At 39.2% G+C, this 13,631-nt stretch overlaps 1 protein-coding gene across 3 annotated transcripts in view; it reads right to left on the bottom strand.

Moving 5' to 3' along the window:
• Positions 1 to 13,631, bottom strand: part of LOC137658524 (exosome complex component MTR3-like) — a 166,407-nt gene that overhangs the window by 4,225 nt on the left and 148,551 nt on the right. For all 3 annotated transcript variants that reach the window (XM_068393338.1, XM_068393319.1, XM_068393329.1), the window contains exon 6: positions 9,700 to 9,939. In XM_068393338.1, the coding sequence (XP_068249439.1) occupies positions 9,700 to 9,939 (240 nt within the window). The remainder of the gene's footprint in view (positions 1 to 9,699; positions 9,940 to 13,631) is intronic.

Below are 13,631 nucleotides of genomic sequence, written 5' to 3'. Positions count from 1 at the left end.
AGTGCCAACATTGAATGCTGCCAACAATCGAGTGCCAACATTGAATGCTGCCAACAATCGAGTGCCAACATTGAATGCTGCCAACAATCGAGTGCCAACATTGAATGCTGCCAACAATAGAGTGCCAACATTGAATGCTGCCAACAATCGAGTGCCAACATTGAATGCTGCCAACAATCGAGTGCCAACATTGAATGCTGCCAACAATCGAGTGCCAACATTGAATGCTGCCAACAATCGAGTGCCAACATTGAATGCTGCCAACAATCGAGTGCCAACATTGAATGCTGCCAACAATCGAGTGCCAACATTGAATGCTGCCAACAATCGAGTGCCAACATTGAATGCTGCCAACAATCGAGTGCCAACATTGAATGCTGCCAACAATCGAGTGCCAACATTGAATGCTGCCAACAATCGAGTGCCAACATTGAATGCTGCCAACAATCGAGTGCCAACATTGAATGCTGCCAACAATCGAGTGCCAACATTGAATGCTGCCAACAATCGAGTGCCAACATTGAATGCTGCCAACAATCGAGTGCCAACATTGAATGCTGCCAACAATCGAGTGCCAACATTGAATGCTGCCAACAATTGAGTGCCAACATTGAATGCTGCCAACAATCGAGTGCCAACATTGAATGCTGCCAACAATCGAGTGCCAACATTGAATGCTGCCAACAATCGAGTGCCAACATTGAATGCTGCCAACAATCGAGTGCCAACATCGAATGCTGCCAACAATCGAGTGCCAACATCGAATGCTGCCAACAATCGAGTGTGCCAACAATCGAGAGTGCCAACAATTGACAGTGCCAACATCAAATGCTGCCAACAATTTGAGTGCCAACAATCGAGAGTGCCAACAATTGACAGTGCCAACATCAAATGCTGCCAACAATTTGAGTGCCAACATCGAATGCTGCCAACAATTGAGTGCCAACATCAAATGCTGCCAACAATTGAGTGCCAACATCAAATGCTGCCAACAATTGAGTGCCAACATCAAATGCTGCCAACAATTGAGCGCCAACATCAAATGCTGGCAACAATTGAGTGCCAACATCAAATGCTGCCAACAATCGATAGTACCAACATCAAATGCTGCCACCAATTGAGTGCCAACATCAAATGCTGCCAAAAATTCAGTGCCAACATTGAATGCTGCCAACAATTCAGTGCCAACATCGAATGCTGCCAACAATTGAGTGCCAACATCGAATGCTGCCAACAATCGAGTGCCAACATCAAATGCTGCCAACAATCGAGTGCCAACAATCGAGTGCCAACATCGAATGCTGCCAACAATCGAGTGCCAACATCGAATGCTGCCAACAATCGAGTGCCAACATCGAATGCTGCCAACAATCAAGTGCCAACATCGAATGCCAACATCAAATGCTGCCAACAATCGAGTGCCAACATCGAATGCGCCAACAATCGAGAGTGCCAACAATCGAGTGTGCCAACAATCGAGTGTGCCAACAATTGTCAGTGCCAACATCAAATGCTGCCAACAATAGAGAGTGCCAACAATTGTCAGTGCCAACATCAAATGCTGCCAACAATCGATAGTGCCAACATCAAATGCTGCCAACAATCGATAGTGCCAACATCAAATGCTGCCAACAATTGAGTGCCAACATCAAATGCTGCCAACAATCGATAGTACCAACATCAAATGCTGCCAACAATTGAGTGCCAACATCAAATGCTGCCAACAATTGAGTGCCAACATCAAATGCTGCCAACAATTGAGTGCCAACATCGAATGCTGCCAACAATTGAGTGCCAACATCAAATGCTGCCAACAATTGAGTGCCACCATCAAATGCTGCCAACAATTGAGTGCCAACATCAAATGCTGCCAACAATCGATAGTACCAACATCGAATGCTCCCAACAATTGAGTGCCAACATCGAATGCTGCCAACAATTCAGTGCCAACATTGAATGCTATGCTGCCAACAATTCAGTGCCAACATTGAATGCTGCCAACAATTGAGTGCCAACATCGAATGCTGCCAACAATCGAGTGCCAACATCGAATGCTGCCAACAATCGAGTGCCAACATCGAATGCTGCCAACAATCGAGTGCCAACATCGAATGCTGCCAACAATAGAGTGCCAACATCGAATGCTGCCAGCAATCGAGTGCCAACATCGAATGCTGCCAGCAATCGAGTGCCAACATCGAATGCTGCCAGCAATCGAGTGCCAACATCGAATGCTGCCAACAATCGAGTGCCAACATCGAATGCTGCCAACAATCGAGTGCCAACATCGAATGCTGCCAACAATCGAGAGTGCCAACATCGAATGCTGCCAACAATCGAGTGCCAACATCGAATGCTGCCAACAATCGAGAGTGCCAACATCAAATGCTGCCAACAATCAACAGTGCCAACATCAAAAACTGCCAACAATCGACAGTGCCAACATCAAATGCTGCCAACAATTGAGTGCTAACAATCGAGAGTGCCAACATCGAATGCTGCCAACAATTGAGTGCTAACAATCGAGAGTGCCAACATCGAAAGCTGCCAACAATCGAGTGCCAACATCGAATGCTGCCAACAATCGAGAGTGCCAACATCAAATGCTGCCAACAATCAACATTGCCAACATCAAAAACTGCCAAAAATCAACAGTGCCAACATCAAATGCTGCCAACAATCGAGAGTGCCAACATCGAATGCTGCCAACAATCAAGAGTGCCAGAAATTAGTGCTGCCCACTTGATTAATAGCATTCACTGTTGTCATCACTCTTGATTGTTGTCAGCATTCCACTGTTGTCGTCACTCTTGATTGTTGGCAGCATTCACAGTTGTCAGCTTTCACAGTTGTCATTCTTGATTGCTGGCAGCATTCACTGTTGGTACCAGATTGTTGTCTGCATTTAATGCTGTCACACTCTAAATTGTTGTCGTTGTCAGCATTCACAGTTGTCACACTCTTGGTTGTTGGCAGAATTCCGCTGTCACTCTTGATTGTTGGCACCAGATTGCTGTCCGCATTTAATGCTGTCACACTAAATTGTTGTCGTTGTCAGCATTCACAGTTGTCACACTCTTGATTGCTGGCAGTATTCACTGTTGGTACCAGATTGTTGTCCGCATTTACTGCTGTCACACTCTAAATTGTTGTCAGCATTCAATGTTGGAACTTTTGATTGTTGGCAGCATTCAGTTGTCACTCTTGATTGTTGGCAGCATTCAACTGTTGTAACTCTTGATTGCTGGCAGCATTCCACTGTTGTCACTCTTGATTGTTGGCAGCATTCCACTGTTGTCACTCTTGATTGTTGGCAGCATTCACTGTTGGTACTTTTGGTTGTTGGCAGAATTTCGCTGTCACTTTTGATTGTTGTCAGCATTCACTGTTGGTACCAGATTGCTGTCCGCATTTACTGCTGTCACACACTCTTGATTACAGCATGCACTGTTGTCACTCTTGATTGTTGGCAGCATTCACAGTTGTCACTCTTGATTGTTGGCAGCATTCCACTGTTGTCACGATTTTTGGCAGCATTCAATATTGGCACTCTTGATTGTTGGCAGCATTCAATGTTGACACTTGATTGTTGGCAGCATTCAATGTTGGCACTCTTTATTGTTGGCAGCATTCCACTGTTGTCACTCTTGATTGTTGGCAGCATTCACTGTTGGTACTCTTGGTTGTTGGCAGAATTCCGCTGTCACTCTTAATTGTTGTCAGTATTCACAGTTGTCACTCTTGATTGCTGGCAGCATTCACTGTTGGTACCAGATTGCTGTCCGCATTTACTGCTGTCACACTCTTGATTGTTGGCAGCATGCACTGTTGTCACTCTTCAGTGTTGGCAGCATGCACTGTTGTCACTCTTCAGTGTTAGCAGCATTCCACTTATCGTCACTCTTGATTGTTGGCAGCATTCCACTTATCGTCACTCTTGATTGTTGGCAGCATTACACTGTTGTCGTCACTCTTGATCGTTGTCAGCATTCACAGTTGTCACTCTTGATTGTTGGCAGCATTCAATATTGACACTCTTGATTGTTGGCAGCATTCAATGTTGGCACTCTTGATTGTTGGTAGCATTCAATGTTGGCACTCTTGATTGTTGGTAGCATTCAATGTTGGCACTCTAGATTGTTGGCAGCATTCAATGTTGGCACTAGATTGTTGTCAGCATTCACTGTTATCACTCTTGATTGCTGGCAGCAATCAACGTTGGCACTAGATTGTTGGCAGACTTCAATGTTGTCCCTCTTGATTGCTGGCAGCATTCAATGTTGTCACTCTTTATTGTTGGTAGCATTCAATGTTGGCAGCATTCAATGTTGGCACTAGACTTGTCAGCATTCAATGTCGGTACCACCATTCAATATTGGCATTTTTAGTTGTTGGCAGCATTCCACTGTTGCCACTCTTGATTGTTGGCAGCATTCAATGTTGGCACTCTTGATTGTTGACAGCATTCACTGTTATCTCCTGATTGTTGGCAGCATTCACTGTTGTCACTTCATTGTTGCCAGCATTCAATGTTGGCACTCTTTAATGTTGACAGCATTCAATGTTGGCACTCTCTATTGTTGACAGCATTCACTGTTGGCACTAGACTTGTCAGCATTTACTGTTGTCAGCATTCAATGTTGGTACTCAGTTGTTGGCAGCATTCAATATTGGCACTCTCTATTATTGGCAGCATTCACTTGTCTCTTGATTGTTGGCAGCATTCACTGTTCTCTTAATTCTTGGCAGCATTTCACTGTTGTCACTTGGTTGTTGGCAGAATTCCACTGTTGTCATTCTTGGTTGTTGGCAGCATTCACTATTGTCTCTTGATTCTTGGCAGCATTTCACTGTTGTCACTTGGTTATTGGCAGAATTCCACTGTTGTCACTCTTGATTGTTTGCAGCATTCACTCTTGTTACTCTTGGTTGTTCGCAGCATTCAATGTTGGCACTTTATTTTTGGCAGCATTCACTGTTGTCTCTTGATTGTTGGCAGCATTCACTGTTGTTACTCTTTGATTGTTGGCAGCATTCCACTTCTGTCACTCTTGATTGTTGCCAAGCATTCACTGTTGTCACTCTTGATTGCTGGCAGCATTCAATGTTGGCACTTTATTGTTGACACCATTCAATGTTGACACTTTATTGTTGACAGCATTCAATGTTGCCACTAAACTGTTCTCAGCATTCAATGTTGGTGGTACTCAGTTGTTGGCAGCATTCCACTGTTGCCACTCTTGATTGTTGGCACCATTCACTGTTGTCACTCTTGGCTGTTGGCAGAATTCCACTGTTGTCACTCTTGATTGTTTGCAGCATTCAATGTTGGCAGCATTCACTCTTGTTACTCTTGGTTGTTCGCAGCATTCAATGTTGGCACTCTTTGATTTTTGGCAGCATTCACTGTTGTTACTCAATGTTGGCAGCATTCCACTGCTGCCACTCTTGATTGCTGGCAGCATGCAATGTTGGCACTCTTTATTGTTGACAGTATTCAATGTTGGCACTCTTTATTGTTGACAGCATTCAATGTTGACACTAGACTGTTGTCAGCATTCAATGTTGGTACTCAGTTGTTGCCAGCATTCCACTGTTGCAACTCTTGATTATTGGCAGCATTCAATGTTGGCAGCATTCACTGTTGTCACTCTTGGCTGTTTGCAGAATTCCACTGTTGTAACTCTTGGTTGTTGGCAGCATTCAGAGTTATCTCCTGATTGTTGGCAGCATTCACTGTTGTCACTCTTGATTGTTGGCAGCATTCACTGTTGTCACTCTTGATTCTTTTTCAGCATTCACTGTTGGCAGAATTCCACTGTTGTCACTCTTGGTTGTTGGCAGCATTCGCTGTTGTCTCTTGGTTGTTGGCAGCATTCGCTGTTGTCTCCTGATTGTTGGCAGCATTCACTATTGTCTCCTGATTGTTGGCAGCATTCACTATTGTCTCCTGATTGTTGGCAGCATTCACTGTTCTCTTAATTCTTGGCAGAATTCCACTGTTGTCACTCTTGGTTGTTAGCAGCATTCACTGTTATCTCCTGATTGTTGGCAGCATTCACTATTATCTCCTGATTGTTGGTGGTATTCACTGTTCTCTTAATTCTTGCCAGCATTCCACTGTTGTCACTCTTGGTTGTTGGCAGAATTCCACTGTTTTCACTCTTAATTGTCAGCAGCATTCAATGATGGCACTCTTGATTGTTGGCAGCATTCAATGTTGCCAGCATTCACTCATTACTCTTGGTTGTTCGCAGCATTCAATGTTGGCACTCTTGATTTTTGGCAGCATTCAATGTTGGCACTCTTGATTTTGGCAGCATTCATTGTTGTCTCCTGATTGTTGACAGCATTCATTTGGGTGAGATAGCCATTTCGTCTTGATGGAAGTTCCTTCTGGCAACTTCTCCAGTATAATAGAATTCTGCGATTAATATTACAAGAGAATTACCGTCTGGTATCACGGGGTTCCAACCCCCGGAAATGACTATCCGAAGATATCGTGTATAATCAGGAACGTATCCTGATTGTTGACAGCATTCACTGTTGTCTCTTGATTGTTGGCAGCATTCAATGTTAGCTCTCTTCATTGTTCGCAGCATTGAATGTTGTCACTCTTGATTTTTGGCAGCATTCACTGTTGTCACTCTTGATTGTTGGCAGCATTCCACTGTTGTCACTCTTGGTTGTTGGCATGCCAGCATTCACTGTTGTCACTCTTGATTGTTGGCAGCATTCCACTGTTGTCACTCTTGGTTGTTGGCAGCATTCACTGTTGTCTCCTGAATGTTGGCAGCATTCACTATTGTCTCTTGATTCTTGGCAACATTCACTGTTCTCTTAATTATTGGCAGAATTCCACTGTTGTCACTCTTGGTTGTTAGCAGCATTCACTGTTATCTCCTGATTGTTGGCAGCATTCACTATTGTCTCTTGATTCTTGGTAGTATTCACTGTTCTCTTAATTCTTGGCAGCATTCCACTGTTGTCAATCTTGGTTGTTGGCAGAATTCCACTATTTTCACTCTTAATAGTCGGCAGCATTCAATGATGGCACTCTTGATTGTTGGCAGCATTCAATGTTGCCAGCATTCACTCATTACTCTTGGTTGTTCGCAGCATTCAATGTTGGCACTCTTGATTTTTGGCAGCATTCATTGTTGTCTCCTGATTGTTGACAGCATTCACTGTTGTCTCTTGATTGTTGACAGCATTCACTGTTGTCTCTTGATTGTTGGCAGCATTCAATGTTAGCTCTCTTCATTGTTCGCAGCATTCAATGTTGGAACTCTTGATTTTTGGCAGCATTCACTGTTGTCTCTTGATTGTTGGCAGCATTCACTGTAGGCTCTCTTCATTGTTGGCAGCATTCAATATTGGCATTCTTGAATGTTGGCAGCTTTCAATGTCACTCAGTTGTTGGCAGCATTCAATGTTGGCACTCAGTGGGCAATATTGATTGTTGGTAACTAAAACTGCCAACAGTGAACACTGACAACAGCAACTATATGGCCAGCAGAGAAACTTCTAACTACACTAAGAGGGCCATCAAAACCAGAACAACCCAAACCATGATCGGCAATCTAAAGAAGGCACTAGTACATACCAAGTACAGGGTCAAGAAGGCTACATATTATCCTCGATAATGGGCTTGATAAAAACCGCTTATTTATATCCTCTTGATTTCAAGTTTATACCCAAAGGGATGACAAACAACGATGATTTAAATAAGGCTTTCCGTACACACACCCTTCATAGCACGAGTGTGATGGTTAACATTGGTAAATGGTGTGCAGACTACTCAACTCTATTCAAGACCCCATTTCAGCATAAAACAGGATTGATTATGGACAGAATATTGTGATAGTAACTGTCACCCTGAGAATACTACCTGTGTAACAAGAAGTTACTCGGAAATTCTGTCATCACAATCAAGTGAAGATAACCCAGATCAAGCAGCTCTACTATAACTGATTCCAATTGCAATAGGGATTTTGACTTGGGAAAAATCTATTTTTGGGCGAGATAGCCATTTCGTCTTGATGGCAACTTTTCGAGTATAATAGAATTCTGTGATTAATATTACAAGAGAATTACCGTCTGGTATCACGGGGTTCCAACCCCCGGAAATGACTATCCGAAGATATCGTGTATAATCAGGAACGTATCCTAAGATAACCATAGATATCTGCACTCCAAACAAACCTTGCCCAGTCTAATCCACTAATATGAAGGCACAGTTATGCATTAAGCAACATGAACAGAAAATGGAAAGTGCAGATTGACAATATATCCAGCAACAACAAGGATAAATACAGCCAAGTAGCTGGTCAAAAGGAATACCAGCATTTGTTTCATGGCAGCAGTATGTCACTGCCTCCCAACCAAATCAATATTTAGACCACACCACATCAAAAATACCTAACTCCATTAGCAAATTTAGAAGAGCAAAAGTATTAGCATTATCCAAGAGTTACATAACTTTAACCCCTTCAATAATACAAACGCCCTACCCTCCATACCATAAGTTTTAATCATTCTAATTCCCTATTCTGGTCCTATTTCAGCTGAAGTAATAACAGGTCATACTCTCCAGTCACACTGGTGCTTGTGCACATCTTATTTCTTTCAGAACCACCTGAAAATCCTATCCCAGTAGGTGTTCACTGCTAGAATGGCAAACTTAACATTTTACATTAAATACTCTGTACTAAAGTGTTTCATCCTAGCTGGCAACTGACGCCGAATCATGGTTTGAAAGCTCGACGCTGATTGGCTGTTGGTACAGGCATCCTCTCCTCCCGCTGACTGATGACGAAACAAAACATTGAATTTGTCCACAGTACATGGTGTTCATTTTTGCTTTATGCCTCTCTTACTTTGCATAATATCTACCTGGTTCTTTGGTCACACACAAATTAAAGGTAGATGATGAGTATTACCTTGAAAAAAATATCCATAACTCAAAAAAATATGTTGAAGTGAAACGAGCACTGAAAAAACTTTTAAACAACTTTTTTTATAGGCTGTTTTTACCCACAAATTTTACGCAAATGTAAATAAAAAACCTCTTGAATGTCATGAACCTAAACAAATAATGCAAGGAAGGAAAATAAATGGCGAAATATTTGGCTTTGTACCACGATATCATTGCAAACTAAATGAGGTACAAAGCAAAAATGAACATCATGGACCGCGGACAAATGCAAGGTCTGCTTCAGTGTCGGTCAGCGGGAGGGGATGATGCCTAAACCAACAGCCAATCAGTGAGGATCTTTCAAACAGTGGTTCGGCTCCAGTTGCCAGCTAGGATGAAACGGACTACTGTATAGTGTAAATTGTACTTTTCCATTCTATAGGATTTCATCTAAAGAATTAAACATAGTTATATAACACAAAGAAAAACTTCATTCATTCATTTCTTGAAACCATTTGCTTAATATCAATCAATGGCTGAATTCTGACATCTAAATGATCAGTTTTGTCTAAAAGTTACCCCGGGTAGATTTGCTTTAACCTTTTACAAATACATGGAAGACTCCTTTCCTATATTTTTCAACTGAAACTATAGCAATATATTTGTTAACTTTAGTTGATAGGAACTAGTAAAGAATGAACATTGGAAAATATTCCAATAACTAAATTTTCCACTTAAACTTGCATCCAAACAGACTGCAAAAATTTAATAAAAACACTAACCTTCTTAGAAAGCGTGTAAATTCTCTGGCACATTTCAACAGCCAAGTCTAGTCCCTCACACAGGTTATCAGCAGATACTTGTCCTTCCTGAAGCATAAGGCTAACTTGTCCATTAGCATAGTTTGGCATCATTCCTATGGTAAGATGGCCACCTTCGGTTTCCAAAGTGTAATTCTCGCTGCATTCATATTCTTCCTCGTATTCAGATGGATCTACGTACATGACTCCACCATACCATAACTGAAAAAGGAAAAGGTTTACTTACAACGTATAAGCCACACGCAATAATGTTGCCTAAAATCATATATTTTTACTGGATATATTTCCATCACTGTCTATAATTGACCTAATCTGTAATGTTCAATTTATGAGCATTAGTATCGGCTATCTATGTATTTTCACACTAAATTTACTACTAATAAAGTATTTTCCAAAAGTTATTAAATTTTTCCTTATCCATTTAAGAATTTCTTTATTACTAACAATGTAAAGAAAATCTTTTATTCCTTAAACTGTATTCATAAAAACCTGCTTCAAAACATTGCAATAATATGTAATTAAATACTCTTATACACTAATTATAGCACAATTTTTTGCTAAAGGTTTAAGCATTAAAACAAAACCAAATTTTAACAATGAACACCTAGAAATATTACTAATAATAACACTTGAGTGACATGCATAACAAGTGGTTAACTGAATTCCTACTTATTATTGTCTTCAATAAAGGTTTAAAGATCATTCATGAGCGGAAGAGGCAAAGGACAACACTAACGTCCTATATTTATAGGATCAGTGCCAAAAGCACTTTTCAACTCGAGCTAAGACTAAGAAATGACAGGTAGTGCTGCCAACTTGGAAGGTAGACCTATAGGCCCCAGGCAAGCCAGAAGGTAGACCTACTGTACAGCCTAAAAAATTTCTTAACTCACAGGGAGGGCAAGGCTGTGAATAAGACTTTCAGACTAAAAACAAGGCTACTATATAACGGAACACTGTTAGATTTTCATTTGCTAAATGGGTCAAACTTATTTCACTGAAACTGCATCAATTGAAAAGAAAAACTGTGTGGTGCAATTTACATCTTAATCCCACTAAATTCCAAATAAACTTGTCCCCACTACTAATATTTACACTCCAAAGCCTAAGCAGCTGGAGGGGAATGTTTGTCATGTAGTAAATCCATCTTGCAGGAAAGAAAAATATATTCTGTGTACTACACCCCTATTCCTTTCAGATTAAAAATTAAATGTGTTCCCAAAATAATCATGTAAGGTATTTTGTAATAATCAAGCCGATCTACATATTTATAATACTGCATATTAGTTAATAATTACCAAAATATGTAGTTAATCAAAGTCTGTATTTCATTGACCACTTTCAATAAGCCAATTAAAGTTAAATTTCAATAATCTATATAGAACTAACTTGCAACTAATCTCCAGAGTCTGTTGTAGAATACTCTCAAACTATCAAAACTATACAAATTCTCTGATCAAGCTACATACAAACGTCCACTTGACTGATGACATGTCTGGGTATCTTTGAGAAATACAGTAATTTAAAGTATTATTTCTACCACTTTGAAGACAACAGCCACTACAAATATATATCTTTGAGAAATACAGTAATTTAAAGTATTATTTCTACCACTTTGAAGACAACAGCCACTACAAATATAAAAAAAAAAAAAAAAAAAAAAAAAAAAAAAAAAAAAAGGTTCAGTATGTGGGAAAATATATAGGCTTTTTCAACTAAATCTCTCATTCAATAGTTATTTATACCTCCTACTGCAGTACAATGTAGATATACTGTAAAAGAGATCTATCAACATGTAAATACAGTACATAAATATCTCAATATTTGCAAAACCTTCACTAATCAAAGTACAACTGTTATCAGATCTGAAGATTTGACCATGAATTAACTGAAAGTTAATCTATCATCATAACCTGTTTAAAATTTTATATATTGTGCAAATTTTGAGTTTTGTTTTTATAATTCATCATAAGTCTAATGTAAAGGATATACTTGCAGTTGTTCATACGACACATGCTTTTAAGCCCCAGTTTCATAAGACAATTCTAACCTAGACTCATACTTTAATCTAACCTTGGCTATTTATTAAAGCTTTGAAAAAATACAATCAATTACTTTTTTTCGTATGATTGACATTGTAATTCTTCTCTGAATTTCATGCACCTCATAAAAAACTTCCCTAGGGTGAATTTTCATCTTTTTACACCATTAGCTCTGTACTGTTAGCCTACTCTGTAGATCTAAAAAGACTCCTCCTTTTGCACTCCTAACCAAGAAGTCGAGCCATAATATTTCCAGAGATTTGGAAACTATAATCTAGTGCTAATTGTTTTGAAACATTGTGCGGGGTTTGCAACTGATGCTATCAATCATTTTTAAAATTGATAATATGCTGCTAAAATTGGAAATTGGTACATCTCTCACTTCAAGGTTTACATATTCTTGTAGCCTAATTAGTTGACCCACTATATTAAGTCTCACCTAAAATGTACTGATTGAAACATTTGAGGCAATTTTACATTATTTGTACTGTTCTCATCTATACACATAGTGCATCTAAGTGAACTAAAATCGATGCTTAAATATATCTAGGTTATATACAATTAAAAACATAAACACACACAGAAAGAACAAAGTTATGAAGGCATTGCTTCTTGACAATTATAAAAAATTCCAAAGATTCAAGTGAGGGAGTAATCAATGAACCAGTAACATTATTGATCAAATATGTTGGTCAACCACTTTTCTTAAGATAAAATGGTCTTCATCAATCATTAAATAAAACAATATAAGATAAAAAGAGCAACACTATTGGTACCCAATAGCACTGTCTGTGGCATGTATATAGGGTGCAGCCTTTATTACCTTTCAAATTTCGCTTGATAATTATCGAGAGAAGTTACATTAAGAGTTCATGCAAAGTATAATTTAGGCAATACTCTTCAACATGAAACAACACTGAATACAAAAACATACTACACAATTTACAATTAAGAGATTCCCAACAAAGACTTGCCTTTAGGCAATTTCAGCCGAGTATGATCTACAAAACATCTACACAATTTTTATTATCCTTCTTAAAGAATAAAAGTGCCATGCATTGTAAAGTCATTCACTTATCCGTATATCACCCAATAGCTCATTTCTGATCATACTGTATTAAGATAAAAACCTAAGAAGATTAATAGTGCAAAAGGCTAAACTACCAATAGAATATTCATTCCAAATTAGATTAATCCAGATTTTAAAGAGAGTAATCAGAATTCTAAATGGCAATACTGTAGTGATGGAAAATTTAGTACAAATAAAAGTGAAACAAATGCATCGACATTTTGGTTCCCTTAATGAAAATCATAAATGGTAATACTGTGCTGTAATAGGAAATCTAGTACAAAAGTAAGTGAAATTGCCCATTTTAAAGGCTTCTTTAACATCAACTAATTCTAAATAATGTGATAATGCGGGTCACCAAAAGAATCAAAGGCCAAGAATAACCAAGTTCTTTCACATTCCATATCAAGGTCAACGTTAGATATCAAGCAATGACTCTGATGCTGATAGTTTTAAACTGTAAATAAAAGTGCCTAGTTGTAAAATTGTATTAAAAATTATAAGAGCACCGAAATCTTTTTTAATTAAATTTCATAAACATCTATTCAATTTTAAATCACTATACTGTCCACTGTCAAAGCTGTTTTAACATGGGCATGACAAGTACAGTATACAACTGCCTTTTGTTTGCAAGTTAACTTACAACTTGGTCACTTATCATCAAACTTAGGAAACCAACAGAAAGAAGACTGGGTGGGGAATCCAATGTTCTAGAGCTGTGAACAATCATACTTTCAGTTTCGTTATGGATTAATTTCATCCCTGAATTAAAAATATCCCTC

This window comes from Palaemon carinicauda, chromosome 1 (assembly GCF_036898095.1).
Source record: "Palaemon carinicauda isolate YSFRI2023 chromosome 1, ASM3689809v2, whole genome shotgun sequence".
In the NCBI taxonomy this organism is placed as follows: Eukaryota; Metazoa; Arthropoda; class Malacostraca; order Decapoda; family Palaemonidae; genus Palaemon; species Palaemon carinicauda.
This window is presented reverse-complemented; position numbering and strand designations above follow the sequence as displayed.